At 39.9% G+C, this 23,124-nt stretch overlaps 1 protein-coding gene across 1 annotated transcript in view; it reads left to right on the top strand.

The window, feature by feature from the left end:
• Positions 1 to 253: 253 nt before the first annotated feature.
• Positions 254 to 23,124, top strand: part of LOC135704081 (serine/threonine-protein kinase 32A) — a 440,753-nt gene continuing 417,882 nt past the window's right edge. Inside the window, exon 1 of the mRNA XM_065225510.1 lies at positions 254 to 325. Coding sequence (XP_065081582.1) covers positions 271 to 325 — 55 coding nt within the window. The 5' untranslated portion in view covers positions 254 to 270. The remainder of the gene's footprint in view (positions 326 to 23,124) is intronic.

Here is a 23,124-nt window from a genome sequence, read left to right as displayed (position 1 = left end):
GAGTTGTCAGGCTTGGTGTAATTATTAGAGTTGAGAATTATTCATAATCATAGTAGTTAAGTTTTGCATCAAATCTGACAGTTCGATTTTTTCCCTCTTTTTTTTTTACAGATTTACTTCCCAGAAGAATTGCATTCGATCGTGATGGATGTTACTTAAGATCCCCTAAGTGAATCTGTTACAGCTCAATTATTGTGCGGGCATTAAGTGTAAAATACGAACATAAATCATAGCCATCACTGCGTAACGGTAACCAAATTGCAAAGCAGAATGGGTGTCAACTCCTCGTCGCGGCAGGATGTGAGTCTGCTCTCGGATGAAGACGGTGAGTCCTTTGCATTTCTAATTCATTGAAAACATAGCCCCTATCGCGATGTACTTCTACTAGGTCGAAGTGAGGTATCTGAGGTATCAGATTAATTGAATCCACTTCCAGTCGCTTGGGTTTCCATTTATCATCCGCTCGCTCGATTCATTGGCTTGGGACGCAAAACCCAGTCCGTGCTGGCCGTTGTTTGAGGGAAGTTGAAATGGTAACGATGCTGATGGGACCGCGTGGCAAGCGTGTTGCCAAGATTCGCACTCCGATATCGTCGCTTGTGGTGCTGGTGTATGTATGTATTGTTGACACTGGTAGTTTCAATGGCTGGTGGGGAAATTAGATCTTCGTTGTCATCGTCAGTAGATTGTTCCAATGGTAACGAGGGTGCGTGTAGTATAACTTTGTTTGTGATGACGCTGCCGCTCGAAACAATGGATAGTAGTGTTTGACGGCGCGTGGCGTGTGGAGTTGGTTGTTTGTTGATGGTTCATTTGCTAGAGATTATTGATAAGACACAAATAACTGCTCGGTATCGAATATTATGATATTTTGGTTTTGGATTTTCAATTTGAAATGTTGAACGGTTCTATTCAATTCCGGACTACGTTCAATCTTTAACAGTTCATTTTTAGTTTAGTTTTAACAGGTTCTCAAAGGTATAATCAATTCTCCAAATTGTCCAGGAAAATTGATTTTAAAGTTTGTTTAGGTGGAGAACTCTCAGTTTTGCGTCCATCGGCTCTTTCACTTTTACGATTCCCTCATCACATTCCATAAGGCTAGTCTTAATGAGGAAGATATATCATAACAAATTCTCACTATTACACCTGTTTACTCTGACATAAAGCAATCCTAGGATCCTAGGTGCATTTAGAAAAAAATCTTTAACGATATCGACGAGATGTCTTCAAAATTTTCGGGCGAAGGAAGGCGTCCATGTTCAATATTTCAGATATACAAAACATATTTATAAAACAGAGATCACCTTTTCGTGGTACGTTACAGGATGTAAGATCTACCACCGATTCCTAGTACTGACTGCTTCATATGTACTAGGTGGACAGGATTTTTTCAGTATTCAAAGGAACACATCTTAGTCTTTGTTACTTTTTATGCCTTGTGTGACTGTGTGGTTAAGACTAGGGCATGGTCATTATCGGTGTAATTCCTTATTTTTGTTGCTAAGGAATACAATTTTGATTGATACAGGGGCGCGCCATTTGAGGATGTTTTCATTCTTGGAAGGGTATAAATAGCGAGACCTTTTAATTAGTGTCGGATCCTTGCGATAAATGCAAGAATGACAATTGTAAAAAAATGAATACTTCATCATTGCTCAATAGTGATGGAGTAATACGACATGCACATAACTAAGGAAACGGGATACACTACAATAGATCGAGTTACTGGTCGAAATGGTGTTATGTTCTGAACAGAAAAAAACAGAGTCTTTCCAGAAGTTCAGGGACCTTCTTAGAATTCAAGAGCAATTCGTAACAGTTAAGAGAACATAATTTTATTTATAAGAACTTCGCAGAAGTTCGGAAAATTTCTTCAAAGTGAAAGGAGCGTTGTAGAATGAACTTTATGGATCTCCAAGAAACATCGCAGAACTTTTGAAAACTTCATAGGCATTACTTGAACTTTGCAAAAACTCAGAAAACTTTCTAGAAGTGCAACACATTTTATAGAAATTCAGATAACTTTGTAAAAGCTCAGAAAACTTTGTTAAAACTCAGTTAACTTCATAGAACTTCAGCGAATGTTGTAGAACTACGGCAAGTTTTGTTTAAGTTCAGAGAACATTGTTGAACATAAGTGAACTTAAGAGAAAGTTTGCGAATTTCGTAGAAATTCGGGAAATTTCGTTGACTTTCAGGGTTATTTCATTAACTACCATAGATTTTTTAAATTTTAAATATTCAGAAGACATCAAAGAAATTCAAGAAATTTAATATAAACTCAGGGTACTTCGTAGAGCTACAGATAGTTTTGAAGAAATATTGGGTGCTTTGTGGAAAAATCTGGAAAACTATGTAGGACTGGGAGTCCAAGAAAACTTCGTTGGAATTACAAAAACTTTGGTTTTTTTCAAGAAACTTAATGAAAGTTCTTCTTTTAGCTTAAGGGCACTTCTTAAAACAGAAAATAACTTCGTAAGATTCCTTAACTTCTTAAGACTTTCAATTATAAAAAATGGAACTTAGTAGGAGTGCAGCAAACTTCATAGGACTTATGAGAACTTTGTGGAAGCCTTGTGAATTACGATGCAATTCGAGGTACTTCGTACAACCAACCAGTGGAAACTAACGATTTCAAATTGGCTCACTACTTGACTAGCCTATTGGTCCCAAGCAAATCGATTAACGTACCCCATTCTAGTCGAAATTCTAGAACTGCACTATGTTTGCTTTGATTTGCTTTGAAAGTTTGACAGAAAAAATGAGGGGTTCGTGGATTTTCCTATGTTTCGAAGGGTGCATCGATTAGCTTGGGACCGAAGAGAGTACCAGAGCTGAGCCAAAAATTTGAGCACGTTTCTTCAGGACCTTCTAGTCTTAGAGTTACCTCTATGGTAAAACTTCATTGAAGTTCTGGGATTATTTTAAATTCATTTAACTTCAAAAATTGTAGAACCTCAGAGAATTTCTAAGAAATTCAGGATTTGTCTCAGAAGCTCAGGAAGTAAAAAATTCAGCATAATTCTTAGAACTTCAGGATTTGATTTGGAAGCACTGGGAATTTCAAGGAAAAAGTTCGAGTTCTTACCTGATGTTTGCAGAAAGTCATGGATTATCTGATATCTGGCTTTCTCCTCACAGTTTTTGGCTTTGCCTTTTCCGGCAGGTTCCGGACACTCCGCTTCGGACAGGAATTCATTCGGTGCCTCTCCATTCTGTACAAGAAACACATGTTCTTGGTCCCGTCACAGAAAATGGTTCCCTTTCCGATTGAGAAAATGAAACGTTGATGGAATTTCCTTCTCCACGTTCATATAAATACCTCGCACACCTGTGCGCAAGTCAAGGAAACTTCTCCAGAATGACGAGCTTAACCCTTCCATATTTCCCCAGCACCAACGATAGATCCCGATTCGGGACCTCGGGTGGAAGATCGTTAGCCCGAACGTTTTGAACATGAGTACCTCAATTGCTCCGGGTTATACAGCAATCTATACAGCATTGATCAATTCGTTTTGAACTTAATGAAAACCACCTTCTCCTCTTCAATCTGATATGTTGCTTCCATCTCAGCGGGATTGACATCCAGTGCCTTCACAAAACCGCCAATATAGGGCTTCGCTCTTGCTGTTAGGAAGGGTAATCCAATGGTGTTCTTCACTATTTGGGAAATTTTCAATTTGTTTATTCAATTTGCAAGGGCTCATTTTGCAAAACGTCGATTGGTCAATTTTCGATTGGTCAATTTTCGATTGGTTAATTTTCAATTGGTCAATTTTCAATTGGTCAATTTTCAATTGTTCAATTTTCAATTGGTCAATTTTCAATTGGTCAAAACATTCTTCAGTGATTGGTCAATTTTCAATTGGTCAATTTTCAATTGGTCAATTTTCAATTGGTCAATTTTCAATTGGTAAATTTTCAATTGGTCAATTTTCAATTGATGAATTTACAAATGGTCAATTCGCGATTGGTCAATTTTGCGTACGTCAATTTGCAATTGGTCTATTGGTATTTGGTTAATTTACATTTCGTAAATTTTCATTTGTTCAATTTACAATTGGTTATTTGCAAATGATCAATTTACTATTGGTCAATTTGTAATTGGTCAATTTTTAATTGTACCATTTGCAATTTTTCAATTGGTATTTGTTCAATTGAAAACTGTTCAATTTTTAATTGTTTGGTCAATTTGCAGTTATTTGATTTACATTTGATTAATTTTGAATTAGTAATTTGCAATTGGTCAATTTGCAATTGGTCAATTTGCAATTGGTCAATTTGTATTTGGTCAATTTGCAATTGGTCAATTTGCAATTGGTCAATTTGCAATTGGTCAATTTGCAATTGGTCAATTTGCAATTGATCAATTTGCAATTGGTCAATTTGCAATTGGTCAATTTGCAATTGGTCAATTTGCAATTGGTCAATTTGCAATTGGTCAATTTGCAATTGGTCAATTTGCAATTGGTCAATTTGCAATTGGTCAATTTGCAATTGGTCAATTTGCAATTGGTCAATTTGCAATTGTTAATTTTGCCTCTGATCAATTTACAATTTGTCAATTTTGAATTGGTCAAATTGTTATAAGTCATTTCGGAATTTGTCAATTTGAAATTTGTCATTTTGAAATTGGTCAATTTGAAATTAGTCAATTCGAAATTGGTTTATTTGAAATTGGTCAATTTGAAATTGGTCAATTTGAAAATGGTCAATTTGCAATTGGTCAATTTGCAATTGGTCAATTTGCAATTGGCTTTTTTGCAATTGGACAATTTTCAAATAATTAATTTGCAATTGGTTAATTTGCAATTGGTCAATTTACAATTGGTGGATTTAAAATTGGTCAATTTGTAATTGGTAACATTGTACCTGGTCAATTTGCAAATTTGTCTCATTGCAATTGGTCCTTTTACAATTGGTCAATTGGCAATTGTTCAATTTACAATAGGTCAATTTGAAATTGGTCGATTTTTAATTGGAAAATTTAAAATTCGTCAATTGGTAATTGGTCAATTTTCCTTTCGTCAATTTACTTTTTGTTAATTTGCCTTTGATCAATTTGTAGTTGGTCAATTTACAATTTGTCAATTTACAAGTGGTGGATTTAAAATTGGTCAATTTACAATTGGACGATTTGTAACTGGTTACTTTGTAACTGATCAATTTGCAATTTGTTCTCATTGCCATTGGTAATTTTGCAATTGTTGATTTTGAAATTGGGCAATTTGCCTTTGGTCAACTTGCAATTGATCAATTTGCCTTTGGTCAATTTTGTAATTGGTCAATGTGCCGTACTTTAATTTGAAGTTGATCAATTTGTTATTGGTCAATTGCAAGGTCGATTTGCAAGTGGTCTATTGGTAATTAGCCAGTTTGAAATTGGTCAATTTGCAATTGGTAAATTTGCAGTTGATCAATTTGCTCATTTTGCCTTTATTAAATTTTTCATTGGTCAATTTACCTTTCGTCTATTTGCATTTGGTTCATTTTCAATTGGATCATTTACTATTGTTCATTTTGAAATTGGTAAATTTTAAATCGGTTAATTTGAAATTGGTCAATTTGAAATTGGTCAATTTGAAATTGGTCAACTTGAAATTGCTCTATTTGAAATTGGTCAATTTGCAATTGGTCAATTTGAAATTGGTCAATTTGAAAGTGGTCAATTTGAAATTGGTCAATTTGAAATTGGTCAATTTGAAATTGCTCTATTTGAAATTGGTCAATTTGAAAGTGGTCAATTTGAAAGTGGTCAATTTGAAATTGGTCAATTTGAAATTGGTCAATTTGAAATTGCTCTATTTGAAATTGGTCAATTTGAAATTGGTCAATTTGAAAGTGGTCAATTTGAAAGTGGTCAATTTTAAATTGGTCAATTTGGAATTGGACAATCTGAAATTGGTCAATTTTAAATTGGTCAATATGAAATTGGTTAGTTTGCAATTGGTCAATTTGCAAGTGTTCAATTTGCAAGTGTTCAATTTGCAATTGTTCAATTTGCCTTTTAGTAAGGTTAATTTGCAATTGGTTTATTGGAAATTGTTGTATTTGCTTTTGATCAATTTGCAATTTAGCAATTTGGAATTGTTCAATATGGAATGGGTCAATTGAACTTGCGTCAGTTTGCAATTGGACAGTTTTCAATTAATTAATTTGCAATTGGTCAGTTTGAAATCGGTCAATCTGAACTAGTTAATTTGCAATTGATCAATTTACAATTGGTGGATTTAAATTGGTCAATTTATAATTGGTCAATTTGCAATTTGTCGCATTGCAAGTGGTCATTTTGTTTTTGATCAATTGGCAATTGTTAAATTTGCAATTGGTCAATTTGAAATTGGGAAATTTGCAATTCGTCAATTTGTAATTGGTCAATTTACCTTTCGTCAATTTGCCTTTGATCAATTTGTATTTGCACAATTTGCAATTGGTCAGTTTGCAATAGTTAAATTTGCAATTGGTCAATTTGCAGTTGGTCAATTTGCAATTGTTCAATTTGTAATTGGTCAATTTGCAATTGGTCAATTTGCAATTGGTCAATTTGCAATTGTTTATTTTGAAATTGATCAAATTAGAATTCGTCAATTTGCAATTGGTCTATTTGCAATTGATCAACTTCCAATTGGTCAATTTGTAATTGATGAATTGGCAATTGGTCAATTTGAAATTGTTCATTTTTAAATTGATCAACTTTCCTTTGGTCAATTTGTAATTGTTCAATGTGCCGTACTTTAATTTTCAGTTGATAAATTTGCTATTGGTCGATTTGCAATTGGTCTATTTGTTATTGGTCAGTTGTAAAAGGTTCAATTTGCAATTGGTCAATTTTCCGGACGTCAATTTGCAGCTGTTTAATTTGTAATTGGTTGCCTTCGATCAATTTGAAATTGGTCAATTTTCAATTGGGTTAGTTGCAATGTAAATTTACATTTGGTTTACTTGCAATTGGTCAATTTGCAATTGGTTATTTGCAATTGGTTGTTTGCAATTTGCAATTAGCAATTGATTAATTTTAAATTGGTTAGTTTGGTCATTTTGCAATTGATCATTTTGCAATTGGTAAATTTTCTGCACGTCAATTTGCAGCTGATGAATGTGCAATTGGTTGATTTGCCTTTGATCAATTTTCAGTTGGTCTATTAGCAATTGGTCAGTTTTCAATAAGTAAAACTGTAATTGGTCAATTTGAAATTGGTCAATTTGCCCTTGGTTAATTTGCCTTTGGTCAATTTGCCTTTGATCAATTTGCAATTGGTCAACTTGCAATTGGTCAACTTGCAATTGGTCAACTTGCAATTGGTCAACTTGCAATTGGTCAACTTGCAATTGGTCAACTTGCAATTGGTCAACTTGTAATTGGTCAACTTGTAATTGGTCAACTTGCAATTGCTCAACTTGCAATTGGTCAACTTGCAATTGGTCAACTTGCAATTGGTCAACTTGCAATTGGTCAACTTGCAATTGGTAAATTTGCAATTGGTCAACTTGCAATTGGTCAACTTGCAATTGGTCAACTTGCAATTGGTCAAATTACAATGGTTCAATTTGCCTTTGGTCAATTCGCAAATGTGCCGTACTTTAATTTTCAGTCGATGAATTTGCAATTGGTCTATTTGTAATTGGTCAATTTGCAAATGGTCAATTTGCAATTGGTCAAATTGCAATCGGTCAATTTACCGTACGTCAATTTGCAATTGGTGGCATTCTATCAATTAGCAATGAGTCAATTTTCAATTGGTTAATTTGAAATGGGTCCATTTTAAATTGGTCAAATTGCAATTGGTCCTTTTTAAATTGGTCAAATTGCAATTGATCAATTTGTAATTGGTGTTTTCGAATTGTTCCCACTTGATGTGTCAACTATAACTTAACATTTTTTCGAACCTTGTTGCTTGTGGTCTAATGCATTTGCCCATGCATCAAATGTTTACGGTGAACACTTCCTGGGCTTCTACTAAAACGCCCTACGAAGCTTTACAACAGGGCTTTAGCGAACTAGCTGTGTTGTGGTTGTTGCAGCCGCCTTGCATGTGTGGCTTTGTATTTAGTTAAAGTGAACTAAAAAGTTCTGCACAGAGTATTACGTACACGCAGCATGAAACTAGATCAACCATCTACACAACAGAGTACAACGCGAGGTTCAGTGCAACACTTTCTGTAACCATTCTACAACCAGCAGCGCTTGCCCAACGGGGATCAAATTAAACTTTGTTCGGAAAGTTTTATGATGCAACTCGAATAACGATGCATGATGGCGCACACTGGCGATCAGATTGCCCGCTGGCTGTCTAGGAAATGCGGTAGTTAATCATGGGAAATGGCTTTTTATGGGCTAGTGCTGCTCGTCATGATAGGGGTGAGTTGCTGCGGTTCAGTTTGAAAAGCTGCCGTAAGCTTCAACACGGTAATCACATATATCACTGCAGTTTTATAATTCTGAAATGAATGATCAGAAATAGCAGAACCAACTTTGGCATAAGCACCAATTTTCGTCATATCGAGCATAAACAGAAAATACACCAATGATTTCGATAATTGGACAAAAAACACGAAAAAGAAGAAAATTTTAAAAGAAGGAAATTGAATTCAGATACAATCCACACTTCACTGTGCCACACAATCACGACGGCAACTCTCCGTCATCAGCGAGTTGGATGAATGGGTAAAGTTTCCTGTGCGTCATATTGCTACACGAGCTCACTTCTGGAAAGTTTTGCCACCTCTCAGCATCTGAATCGCACGTGTCACACGTGTGGGAAAATAACAACAATCAACAAACAATTACAGCAACCAGCCATTCTGACGATGCCTGTGCAGCATATGTTGCTTGAATAGAAGATCATCGCACTTTTCGCCGACTGCTACAAGAACAGGAGCAAGTCTGCTTGTTTGTGCTTTTCGGAGAACTCGACTAAACAACTTTTTCATGTGCATATGGAGAAGGGGTGCGAGTACCTACAACTTTTGCCTTTCTTGAAATAGGAAACTTCTCTTCGAAACTATCGAAGGACCGGTGACAAGAGAATGCTACGGGAAAATGTGTGGAAAGTTAGTTTTGAGTAGAAGACATAGAAGCGCTGCGGAGTGGCAGTTGTTCAAGTTTTGGAATTTTTCCCAAAGTTGGCAGAACATCAAGGCAGTTCACGATGGATTCAATTCGAAGAAAACGGTGGACAACATTTGAGGTGTTTTCATCGTATCTCTGGAACCAATTATCGTGATAAAATTCAAAAAGGTGCCAAATGAACACCGCTCTTACAATAATCCAACAATAAGAAGCTGTGTTTAGACATTGTGAAGCACTGTTTTCAAACGGTGCATGACATTGTTCTTCCCTCCGTCCCCCTCATGTTTCCAAAAGCTCTGCACAATAACAGCAAAACAAGACACTCTGCTGGCGACGTGAAGTGTGAACCAGACACGTGACCTTTACAAGAAAAAAATGACACTCACCGACGACGCCGACGACGACCTCAAGTACAAACAAATTTGTTAACACCAGAGTATCATCGAAAGCTCTTCCTTGATGCTATCTAAGATGACGATGATATGTGATACTCAGCATCATCGTCTCCATGGGTCGGGCCTGGCAGATGCGGAAGAGTGTTGCATATAAATAACTCTATTTACTAATTTATCAAAGTGGCATCACCTCTCATCAGGCAGGAACTCAATACTTGCTCTGTACCTACGTGGCCTAAATGTGCTACTCATGCAAACTGGGAATGGGGTTCAGGAAAATTCTCAGACGACAGCACCATGGATCCTGCCGCTTGGATGGGGGCGTCTATTGTGATCAAATATGGAACATCATAAGTAGGTGGGGTGAGAATGCTATCGCTTTGTCATTGTGTCATGGCATGAAAGAATGGAATGCAGATGCTGTATCAGGTTTGATTAAAGCACTTTAGTAAAAGTAGGGACGATTGTCACCACAAAAATGAAAAAAAATGTGTTCCAATCGAGTGCATTTTGAGGGTTAGATTGGAACAACTTTTGACAGATGCTCATATTTTTACATAGGCTCTGAACCATTGGTAGATTATTCAACCTTTTGGTTAAAATTTGACAGATGGAAAGTTATTGATTAACCCTGCTATCCGAGCGTGGTTACTTCTGACAGACAAGAAGTTAAATTTGACAACCGTGGCTGAGTTCTGCTCGAAAACCGGTCGATCGACAGCACAGGGATTTTCGAACATAGAAAATAACTTTCGAAATGTCACTTTTAACCACGAGTTAAATTTAACTCGGCAAATGGTTCACAGCCTTAAGGCCGGCGCACAATGCACACGTTTTCGGGTTTTTTGACAGATAATGCATGGGCTAACTGTCAAAAAATCTGAAAACGTATCTATTGTGCGCCGGCCTTTAGGCTGTGTTCCATTCCATTTTTTCTGACAGACCAGGAATCAATTTTGACAATCAAAAATCAAAATCACAAAAAAAAAAACATGTTGGGTACGCCACCAGGGTATCCGATTGAAGCGAAGTGGATGGGGGAGAGTGGAAATTACAATTTCCTGTATTTAACATTTCGTGAAAAGAGGGCGGGCTCTTCTCCCCACTCATCAGGACACTTCCTGTTGGATGGCCTGTTTTTACCGGTTGTTTGAATTTGTTTTTGGAAGGAGAATCTCTTTTATCCCTTGAAAGCACGTTGGCGATGATGTCCACGGATTCATCCAAACCGTATTTAGCCCTTCATATAGTGGTAGGTTGAGTACAATTAGAGGTTATTTAACTTGATCAAGTCGAACAGCGAGGATAGTCCACAGTCTACCGATAGTTGTCTTGCTACGGTGAGTGGTAGTTGCATATTATTTATTATCATATCGAAAACCAGGGTGCTCAGAAAATATTCCAAATATCTCCAGGTAATCATAGATCTCCAAAAATTTCTCAAAATATTTGTTCAAGGCTTCAGTTTGATCAAGTTAATCATTCTGAAGATTTACAACGGCTCGTCAATTCAAATCACATCTCCCAGCTATTCTGTCAAATACCAGATTGCTCAGAAATGATTTCAAAGACTTCCAAGTGATTAGAGATTTTCCAAAAGTTCTCAGGAAATTTGTGCAAGACTTCAGCTTGATGATCTGCCCAACATTTCAAATCACATTTCTCAGATATTCTCTACAATAGCAGGTTCCTCACATCATCACCTATATCACATTGTTTATGTCCACCAAGAACAAATTAGCATGTGCCCTATACTTCTTGTTTTTACTGTAATCCTCATCCAGGGTGACAATTGTAACCCACCCTTCTAACGTGTTTGCCATGAGCGTGTGCCTTGTCTGTTATAATTTGTTTTTATTTTGGTCGCACGCTCGGCAACATACTCACCACTGCTTTATTTGTAAATATTTTAATTTGTTGTTTTCAAAGTAGATTTTTTTCGTATAGGCTTGTTTTAAGGATTAGAATGTAGCGTAAAAATTATCGTTTTAAATTGTCTCGCGTCTAGAATAAAGATAGGTCCCGTTTATCCTCCCGCTGCAAAAGAAGGCGAAAAACATTAGCGCACCGTGTCTGGAGCCGACGTGAACAAGCAGAAACCGCCGCCGCTATTGTCAAATGGCCCCACCGAGTGACACTAAAGACAACGAAGGGAAAAAGGGAATGGTCAGAGTAGAATAGACGTTGTAAATTTCATATTTCTTTTTCTTATCCTTATCAATCTATCCAAATCCGAACGTCTTTGGGAGAAGTACTCTGCTCATAGGGCCAGGGTAGCCGGTGCCGATGGTGTAGTGGTAAGCGTGACTGCTTTCTAACACCCCGATAGGTCTGGGTTCAATCCCAGCCGAGGTCGGTGGGATTTTTCTGAGGCATAAAAATCTCTGGTCACGTCTTCCTTCGGAAGGGAAGTAAAGCCGTTGGTCCCGGCCCATGTGTATTGTGAATGGGTGTGATATCCTACGCAGGTGTGGAAGCTGCCTTCCTGCACATTCGATTGCCGTCAATGGATGGCAATCGATGTCCGTCGGTGATTGGCACTAGATTGCGGAACAGAGACCGACGTTAAATAAAGAAAAGAATAGGGCCAGGGTAAATTGGGCCAGCTATAGGCTGGCAGGTAAGCCGCAACTTACATTACTTAATGAAATCCACTAAATGTGAACCAATGTCCGCCATCGTGGATTTCAAAATGGCGACGGTCGTTGGCCTTTTCAATAGAAACTAAACGATCGATTCAACCTCTGGTGGTGAATAGGAGAACGTCAAAAAGAATGTTGTGAGCATGAGACATAAGAAGCGGAACACTTTTTTACTTTTCCTGATAAATTGATTCATATAAGATGCTCCAAAACTTAATCTACAGTTGAAAAATTTAGTTCTCTAACCTTTTTGCAAAGATTCTGCTGGTGTTCAGGAATATTTTTGTCGAGAAAAATGGAAAATTAGAAAAGTGCCTTAGTGGTTAGGATCTTCCGGATTTCTTGTGTGTGAATAGTTAAGGTACAAATCAATTCAGATCTGTGGAAAATCTTACAGTAAGACAATCACCGATGAAAATAGGCCTTTTTAATGCACCACCAACGTAGAGTGCGCCACGCGAGTTCGAGAAGAAACGTTAACCAAACCGTTTGTTTACATCAGAATAACTATTTTTCCCAACGCAAATTAAAGAATTTTTCATTCAACATCTGATGGTGTAAAATTTTGGTGGAAAAGTACATTCAACTTCAAATGGTGTGGAAAGTGGCATTTTCTACCAGGGTTTTTTTTTTCGAAACCACTCATAGACATCTTATCACAATAAATTCGGAGTTTTGTCCAGATAATTTATACTGGGATCACTGGTTGGTCTACTAAAAGATCCGGAACATCCGCAAAAGTGGTCAATTCCTGAAACTAGAGCTCCGCGGTTTTTTCGAAACCACTCATAGACGTCTTATCACAATAAAATCGGAGTTTTGACAGGACAATTTATACTGGGAACCACGGGATGGTCCATAAAAGAGCCGGAACATCCGTAAAAGTGGTCAATTTATGAAACTGATCCTAGAGCTCCGAATTCATAATTATAAGACGTCTATGAGAGTTTTCGAAAAAAAGTTCTTGGATCAGTTTCATGAATTGACCTCTTTTACGTATGTTTCGGATCTTTCGGAGGATCAATCTGTATGGGTATGGCTTGAACATTCCTCAAGGCAACTCAACTTTATATGTATTAGATAGTTGATTTTATATGGAAAATTTAATTTTGATGATTATTTTAGAAAATACGTAGTTATGTGAGACGACCGAATTCGTGGACTGCTGAGGATTAAATCTCCTCAAAATATTCTCACAAGTTCTTGAAATAACATGATTTGGTAGTGGTTGAACGTACCTTATGGAAATTCAACTTTATATGGATGATTGATTTTCTAAGGAGAAGGTACGTTCTAAATCCTTGAAGGTACGCTGTTGGTTCACAACGAAAAACATAATTTTATAAACTTTTGTGAAAAGTGTCATGCTGGATAGATTGACATCAAACACCCTACGTGCATATTCTCTATGCACACTTAGATTTTTTTGCCGAGATGGGCACCACTAAGCAGCTCAGCATTTTATTTTGTTGGATCTCAGTGAAAAACTTGCCGAGATTCGGAAAAATAAAATCTAAGTGTGTGCGAGGAAATGCCATGTTCCGGGAAAAAGCACACCATTTGAAGTTGAATGCATTTTTCCACCCAAATTGTACACTATACACACTTAATCTCCAACAGACGATTACCTCGGTATTTACTTTTGCTGATATCTGTTTGTTAGCTGATATCTCAGAAAAATGTTATTTGTTAGCTGAGTATTGGCAATTGTTTTACTGAATCTCAGCAAAATAAATTGCAGAGCTGCTCGGCTGTTGCAATTTCGGCCTAAAAATTTTAGTGTGTAGGGTGTTCCAACCCCAAGCAAGCACGATTTAAAAAAAAAACTACAAGGTACAGCCCTATGGGGTTGTACGAAATGGTGACGTAGGACTACGTGATCTTATATAATAAATGTTGTTATTTAACTGCAGCAGGAGCTTGTGTTTTGTGTAGGAATAGGAGTTTGAGCGAGGTTCTCTCTGTTTATACTCTTTTGGAAAATATTGGTGGCCCTGAAAAGGGCCGATGGTAGTACAGGCTTAAAGCCTTTGGAAGATGATGATGACGTGTAGGCAGCTGGAACAGCAAATCGGACCGGACAATCCCATATTTTTCGGTTCAATGATTGGGGTTGTTCTAGTGTCTGCGATAGGTTGGAAGGCCGCAGAATATCAGTATCCACCCAGCTAAAGCTCCTCCTCTTTTTAGTTTTTCTCGTTAAATGCCTTCTTTCAACAAGTTAGTAAATCTTAGCCTTTATCAGAAAGACGTTTAACACTTTTTTCGGTGAATGTATGATCCTGTTTCACGTTATGGTTCTTCTCTATGCCTGTTCAGACAAATTAGTACTTTTATTTATCTTGTCTACTGTGCTAAATCAAACGAGTAGAAATAAGAAGGGATGTCGGTTACGAGCTTAAATAATTGAAAATACGATAAATATATATAATTGGACTGTTAAGCATCCCTAGAAAATAGTGTAATTTCATGTTTTTTGGTGGTCCATCGAAAATGTCGAACAGCAGAATTGCAACCAGCAAGTGAAACCCAAGAACCAAAAAGCGGTGTGATGCTAGTTTTCATTACTATGACGACCACTGAATTAAGGGACTTAGAAGCAGAAGGGTGAACGTTAATTCTCTTCATCGATTTCCTCTTTTGATGACCATGGCTTCACTAACCTATTTCGCACTATTTCTGCTTTGCTCTTCTGTCATCCAGAATAACAAACGTATTAATGAATGTGTTTGTCGCCCAGTTATTAACGAAATAGAAAGTCGATGAAGAGAATCGATCAAAATCACTTGCACCCCTGCGGGTGGAGGCGAACCAGCCTAAGGCTGAAAGCCTCCTAAATAAAGCTAAATTAATTAATTGCACCCCTGCTGCCAAGTTTAGTTACAAGATTGCAACTCTGGAACTTTCAATAGTTTCTTGATGAAAATCAACATCCGGAAGCATTGCTCGATGCGTAGAAATATTTCTGGTCGATTGGTGATAAAATTATTGAAATTGGTCCAGGGGCAGCTGAGTTATTAACGTTCAAAATCTTTTTTTTTTTTTTTTACTCTTTATTTGTTCAAAATTCAAAATAAATTACATTTCATTTTTAACCTAGGTGTTCCAGTTACTGCAGTAACGTACCAGCCTTAATTGTTATGATATATATCTAAGTGTTTTTACATTGGGTATGGCAGGTTTTTTAACCTGCATGTCAGTATAACAATTGATATATTAAAACTAAAAACTAAAACTAAATCTTATCTAAGTATGAAGGGAATTAATCGTTGCAATTGAGGATTGCAACCATTTTTGCCTGAAATTATTCATTATTTTGTTGGACATTTGTTCTAAAGTCTCAACATTTGAAATTCTATGTACCTCAGTAGTACTGTACCAGGGAGGCAACTTCAAAATCATTTTCAGAACTTTGTTCTGAATCCTTTGAAGTGCTTTTTTCCTGGTAGTGCAACAACAAGACCATATTGGCACAGCGTAAAGCATGGCCGGTCTAAACACTTATTTAAATATTAGAAGTTTATTCGTCAGGCAAAGTTTGGATTTCCTGTTTATAAGAGGATACAAACATTTTATATATTTGTTACATTTGGCTTGAATGCCCTCAATGTGATCTTTAAAAGTTAATTTTTGGTCAAGTATTAATCCAAGATATTTCACTTGGTTTGACCAGGAAATTGGAACTCCGTTCATAGTGACTATGTGGCTACTACTAGGTTTCAAAAACGAAGCTCTAGGCTTGTGTGGAAATATTATAAGTTGAGTTTTGGAAGCGTTGGGAGAAATCTTCCATTTTTGTAAATAAGAAGAGAAAATATCTAAACTTTTCTGCAGTCTGCTGCAAATAACACGAAGACTTCTTCCTTTAGCGGAAAGGCCTGTGTCATCAGCGAACAAAGATTTGTGGCAACCCTGAGGCAAATCAGGGAGGTCCGAAGTGAAAATGTTATACAATATAGGCCCAAGAATGCTACCCTGAGGAAATCCTGCTCTAACAGGTAGTCGATTAGATTTGGAATTTTGATAATTTACCTGCAGAGTTCTGTCAGTTAAATAATTTTGAACTAATTTCATAATATAAAGTGGAAAATTAAACTTTTTCAATTTAGCAATCAAACCTTCATGCCAAACACTGTCGAATGCTTTTTCTAAAGGGTGATACGGTCAAAATTTGGTCAAGGGAAAACGCGTGTAAATCGGTGAAATCGTTTATTTAAAAAATCAAATTAAATTTCTTTTTCAAGTTCAATTAGTATAAAATTCAGGAAAAATATTCAGTTAGGCTTCCGCTTTTCCAAATCCGAATTGCCGGGCCTTACGCTTGACCCCTGCCATCAGATTTTGTACAGCCACCTTGTCCACCTTCTTCGCCGCAGAAAGCCAGTTTGCCTTGAACTGCTGCTCGCCCTTAGCAGTTTTTTTGGTCTTCTTTAGGTTCCGCTTGACAATAGCCCAGTATTTCTCAATTGGGCGGAGCTCTGGCGTGTTGGGAGGGTTCTTGTCCTTGGGAACCACCTGCACGTTGTTTGCGGCGTACCACTCCATGGCCTTTTTACCGTAATGGCAAGATGCCAAATCCGGCCAAAACAGTACGGAACAACCGTGTTTCTTCAGGAAAGGCAGCAGACGTTTATTCAAACACTCTTTCACGTAAATTTCTTGGTTGACAGTCCCGGAAGCTATGAAAATGCTGCTTTTCAAGCCACAGGTACAGATGGCTTGCCAAACCAGATATTTCTTTGCGAACTTTGACAGTTTCATGTGCTTGAAAACATCTGCTACCTTTCCCCTTCCTTTTGCCGTATAAAACTCCTGTCCCGGAAGCTGCTTGTAGTCGGCTTTGACGTAGGTTTCGTCGTCCATTACCACGCAGTCAAACTTCGTCAGCATCGTCGTGTACAGCCTCCGGGATCGCGCTTTGGCCGTCGTATTTTGTTTATCATCGCGATTTGGAGTCACTACCTTCTTGTAAGTCGATAGTCCGGCTCGTTTTTTGGCTCGATGCACGGTTGTAGACGATACACCCAGCTTATTTGCGGCATCTCAGAGAGAGAGGTTAGGGTTTCGCTTGAAACTACCGGCAACTCTCTTTGTCGTCTCAGCGGCTTCCGGTTTTCGATTTCCCCCCGATCCAGACTTCCTGGCTGTCGACAAACGTTCCCCAAACACTTTAATTACATTTGTAACGGTTGATTTGGCAACTTTTAGCGATTTTGCCAACTTTGCGTGCGAGTAGCTCGGATTTTCGCGATGCGCGAGCAAAATTTTGATACGCTGCTCTTCTTGCTTGGACGGCATTTTGACAACTGAAGAGTGAATTCCAAAATCAAAATAGGAGCAACATTCTACACACACACACACACTTTCAAAATGAGGGGTGTTCAGGTTTTTTAAATGCAAAATTGAAAGAAATACGTCAAGTTGATATTGACCAAATTTTGACCGTATCACCCTTTAATCTTCTTCAAACGGTTTGTTTTCATGGTGTCATGTAGTGGTTTTTGCATAGTTTATATGATTTAAGCTTCAAGTCATCATGAACTATGACATCAGCGGAAGATTTCAACATTTCTAGTGATTTCGCCAACTTTCAGATGGAAATTGATGAATTTCAGTTGATTCGTCGCCGGATTGTCTCGCGCATTTGTGGAGTCCGGACAGTGCGGTTTTTTTCCTCTTCGTTTTATTGAGTCACTCACAGTAGATTTCACCATATTCAGCGTCTTTGCAATCTTTGACGAAAAAGTTCAACAACAGCTCCGCGCAAACTATTCGGCTTCATTTTGTAGGTCGGTTAATGCTGGGTAATGTGCAATACAGATCCCATTGAGATCACTAGCCTCTTCCCAGCAAACTCCTATCCCTACCTCCCCGTGGTACCGGCCGGGAGCTGTGAGCAACCTTAGGGAAGATCGGGTAACCAACCCCAGTGGGAGTTTTGGTCATAGGCTGACAGGGAAGGGGGGGGGGGCTTGCTTTGGCAAGCCTGAGCGTCTGTTCTCCAAGAGGAGCGGCTCACAACAGCGTCTGTTACCCAAGTTAGGGGCGGCTGATCTACGTCCGAGTGCCAGTGAAGGACTCTAAGCACAACTGTGCACCCTGGTCCTCCGGAAAGTTAGGGGGTTGGTGTCAGGCCCTGCGAGCCAGCCGTAAAAAAGCATTGCAACGGAAAATCAGCAACAGAGGAATACGAACCGCGACCAACGGTAACGACCTCAGAGTCGAAATAGGACTTGCGATTGGAAACTCGGCACGTGGAACTGTCGATCTCTCAATTTCATCGGGAGCACCCGAATACTCGCCAATCTACTGAAGGACCGCGGATTCGGCATCGTAGCGCTGCAGGAGGTGTGTTGGACAGGATCCATGGTGCGAACGTTCAGAGGTAATCATACCATCTACCAGAGTTGCGGCAACACACGCGAGCTGGGCACAGCTTTCATCGTGATGGGCGAAATGCAGAAGCGCGTGATCGGTTGGTGGCCGATCGACGAAAGAATGTGCAGGTTGAGGATCAAGGGCAGATTTTTCAACTTTAACATAATCAACGTGCACAGCCCTCACTCCGGAAGCACTAATGATGACAAGGACGCATTTTACGCGCAGCTCGACCGCGAGTACGATCGCTGCCCAAGCCACGACGTCAAGATCATCATAGGAGACCTAAACGCTCAGGTAGGCCAGGAGGAGGAATTCAGACCGACGATTGGAAAGTTTAGCGCCCACCAGCTGACGAACGGGAACGGCCTACAACTCATCGATTTCGCCACCTCCAAGAACATGGCCATACGTAGCATCTTCTTCCAACACAGTCTCCCCTATCGTTACACCTAGAGATCACCACAGCAGACGGAATCGCAAATTGACCACGTTCTGATTGATGGACGGCACTTCTCCGACATTATCGACGTCAGGACCTATCGTGGCGCTAACATCGACTCTGACCACTACCTGTACAATGTAGGTACCGACGCCCACCACGGTACAACCTAGAGCGACTGAAGCAACCGGATGTCGCCTTAGCATACGCACAGAATCTCGAGGCAGCGTTGCCAGAGGAGGGCGAGCTTGATGTGCCCCCTCTAGAGGACTGCTGGAGTACATTATAAGCAGCCATCACCGACGCAGCCGAGAGCACCATCGGGTACGTGGAAAGAAGTCGACGGAATGAATGGTTCGACGAGGAGTGCAGAGCGATTTTGGAGGAGAAGAACGCAGAGCGGGCGGTAATGCTGCAGCATGGAACCCGACAGAACGTGGAACGGTATAAACAGAAGCGGAAACAGCAGACCCGCATCTTTCGGGAGAAAAAAACGCCGCCTGGAAGAAGCGGAGTGCGAGGATATGGAACTGCTGTGTCGTTCCCAAGAAACACGGAAGTTCTACCAGAAGCTCAACGCATCCCGCAACGGCTTCGTGCCGTGAGCCGAAATGTGCAAGGATAAGGACGGAAGCCTCTTGACGGACGGACGTGAGGTGATTGAAAGATGGAAGCAGCACTTCGAGGCGCACCTGAATGGCGAGGAGAACGTAGGCACGGGAGACCAGCGCAATGGAGGAAACGACTACGTCAGTGCAGCAGAGGACGGAACTGAGTTGCCCACGCTGAGGGAAGTTAAGGATGCCATTCTGCAGCTCAAAAACAACAAAGCAGCTGGTAAGGATGGTATCGCAGCCGAACTCATCAAGATGGGCACAGAAAAGTTGGCCACCTGCCTGCACCAGGTGATAGTCAGGATCTGAGAAACAGAACAGCTACCGGAGAAGTGGAAGGAGGGGGTAACCTGCCCCATTCACAAGAAAGGCGATCATTTGGAATGTGAGAACTTCAGAGCGATCACTATTTTGAATGCCTCCTACAAAGTGCTGTGTCGTCTATCACCTAAAATGACCGAGTTCGTGGGAAGTTATCATTGACGGCCGATCGACAACGGACCAGATCTTCACCGTACGGCAAATCCTCCAGAAATGCCGTGAATACCAGGTCCCAACGCATCATTTGTTCATCGACTTTAAGGCGGCATACGACAGTATCGACCGCACAGAGCTATGGAAAATCATGGACGAGAACGGCTTTCCTGGGAAGCTGATCAGACTGATCAAAGCAACGATGGACGGTGTGCAAAACTGCGTAAGGGTTTCGGGTGAACTATCCAGTTCATTCGAATCTCGCCGGCGACTGCGACAAGGTGACGAACTCTCATGCCTACTCTTCAACATCGCTCTAGAAGGTGTAATGTGACGAGCCGGGCTCAACCGGGGTACGATTTTCACGAAATCCGGTCAATTTGTGTGCTTTGCGGACGACATGGACATTATCGCAAGAACATTTCGAACGGTGGCAGAACTATACACCCGCCTGAAACACGAAGCAGCAAAGGTCGGACTGGTGGTGAGTGCGTCAAAAACAAAGTACATGCTAGTAGGCGGAAACGAACATGACAGGATTCGTCTAGGAAGTAATGTCACGATAGACGGGGATACTTTCGAGGTAGTGGAGGAATTCTTTTACCGTGGATCCTTAATGACAATGTAAGTCGTGAAATACGAAGGCGCATCATCAGTGGAAGTCGTGCCTACTACGGGCTCCAGAAGAAACTACGGTCAAAAAAGATTCACCCCCGCACCAAATGTACCATGTACAGAACGCTAATAAGACCGGTGGTCCTCTATGGACACGAGACATGGACTATGCTCGAAGAGGACCTGCAAGCACTCGGAGTTTCTGAGCGACGTGTGCTAAGGACGATCTTCGGCGGTGTGCAGGAGAACGGTGAGTGGCGGCGAAGAATGAACCACGAGCTCGCTGCACTCTACGGCGAACCCAGCATCCAGAAGGTGGCCAAAGCCGGAAGGATGTGGTGGGCAGGGCATGTTGCAAGAATGCCGAACAACAACCCTGCAAAGTTGGTGTTCGCTACTGATCCGGTTGGCACAAGAAGGCGTGGAGCGCAGAGAGCACGATGGGCGGACCAGGTAGAGCGTGATCTAGCGACCATTGGGCATGACCGAGGATGGAGAGCGGCAGCCGAGTATTGTGGCGTACTATTGTTGATTATGTCTTATCTTAAATGTGATGTTGTACAAATAAATGTATGTATGTTGTAGGCATTTCGAAATCACAACTTTACCAAACTAACTGCATATAAAGACAATAGGTCAAGATATTAAACCATATAGGTATGCTTAGCTTAATCCGTTTGGTGGTATAGAGGCATGCTGTCAAAGTCTGTACGGATAATTTGCAGACACCCTGTAAATATTAATAATTTCTCTATTATAGTCAGCATTCGTTGAACAGTGTTTGAGAGAATGAAACACAGCAGTTTACCGCTTAAATCTGCCTAATATACAACCAAAATTCCTGTGCTTATGTCGGATGATTTTCGGGAGCCGGTAAACCGCAAATCTCTCCCGATCCAATCTCGGCAGATCCGGATAACGATGATGCTGATGATGGAGGTAGTGGTGGTGATGAGCGCAAATTGGACTGTTGCACGTTAATAATTCAAATCCTCCGGAGTCAACATCATCCGGCGAGGGTCGGAGCGTGATGAATGGGTCAATCCAATTAGCAGCTCGGACTTCTGTACGGTTAAACATCAACCGTTGCCAAACGAAAAGGTACGCTATTAGTGCAAGAGTGGCCCTATTCCTCTATTGTTATGTTGTGCTCTGCCAAACACTTTCTGTGGCTCCATGAATAAATCAACTTGCTTGATTACATTTCAAGCCGGACGGAGGGCAGGACCAAAGCTGAAAGCCAGTTGGTGAAAATAAGCTTCAGCTGAATTCCCCTCGGTGGAACTCAATTTCACCGAAACATTGGTGCTGACTTCTCACCTAATTTTGACTGCGTTTCCTCTCGGTTTCACATATCACGTATGTGAGAGAACATTAAATTTTATGATAATACCCATCCCATTAGCATTCGCCGAAAAAACGAGGAAAACGGTTTTTTTTTTCTCGGCAGCCAAAAGGTTCCACTCTGCCAATTTAGTCGGATGATGTATGCTGGCCGACCAAAAAAAAAAAAAAAAAAAGAAGCGGTGCGAGATAGGCAGGCAGCATCATGCTCATGCTTATGTAGGGTTTCGTTTAACGAAATATTTTTCCCAGAACGTTTTCCGGCGGCTTTTAATCTACCAAATTGTTCGCTTGTCTGGAAATAAAAAAAACCGAGCCCAAAAATGGGACTGAATACATTAATTTTTAATGGCAAGATAAAAGGATTAACGGGGCAAGGAAATTGACACTAACCGGTGGAACTGACAGGGGCGCTTTTATCATTCGTGTGATTGGTTAAACTGTCGTCGGCGGTGTTGGTGGTGGTGGTGGAAATTTTTTATTGTTAATTGTGTTCGCTTTATTGGATTGACGTGATTTTTTCTGCTTTCAATTAAAAAAAAAAGTGCAAGGGACAGCCCTATGGGATTGTACGCAATGGTGACGTAGGACTACGAGGTTTTATATAATAAATGTTATTTTTTAACTGCAGCAGGAGCTTTTGCTTAGTGTAGGAATAGGAATTTGAGCGGGGTTTTCTCTGTTTATACTCTTTAGTATGACGCGCTTGGCAAAGATGGCCCACAGCGACTCACGAAGAGCTACTGATTCCGATCAATAGCGGCGCGGCTTTTTCCTCCTTATATGGATACTAATGTAGACTGCAGCTCACTGCTTGCAGGCAGCCTTTCGTTGTGTACTGGAGAGCACTACCACTCACCACGCGATGATTGAATAAACACCGTTTGGAGATGACGGGATGTGATTCAACTTTGAAATCTGTGTTAGCGAAATCACTTTTGGCAGGCATTCGGTGATAATTTTAATTATAATATCAACAGTTGCACATCTGTTAAATTTTCAATAGTTACATTCTGAAAAATGACAAAGTCTTAAATTTAACAGATGCGTAGAAATATTTCTGATCAATTGGTGATCAAATTATTGAAATTGGTCAAGGGGCAGCTGAGTTATTAACGTTCAAAATCTTTCATACTTTTGTTACATA

The sequence above is a fragment of the Ochlerotatus camptorhynchus genome, unplaced genomic scaffold, assembly GCF_037179485.1.
Source record: "Ochlerotatus camptorhynchus isolate MF236.1 unplaced genomic scaffold, CSIRO-AGI_Acam_v1.1 ptg000230l, whole genome shotgun sequence".
Classification (NCBI taxonomy): domain Eukaryota; kingdom Metazoa; phylum Arthropoda; class Insecta; order Diptera; family Culicidae; genus Ochlerotatus; species Ochlerotatus camptorhynchus.
Note: the sequence above shows the minus strand (reverse complement) of the source record. Positions and strands in the feature narration are given on the sequence as shown.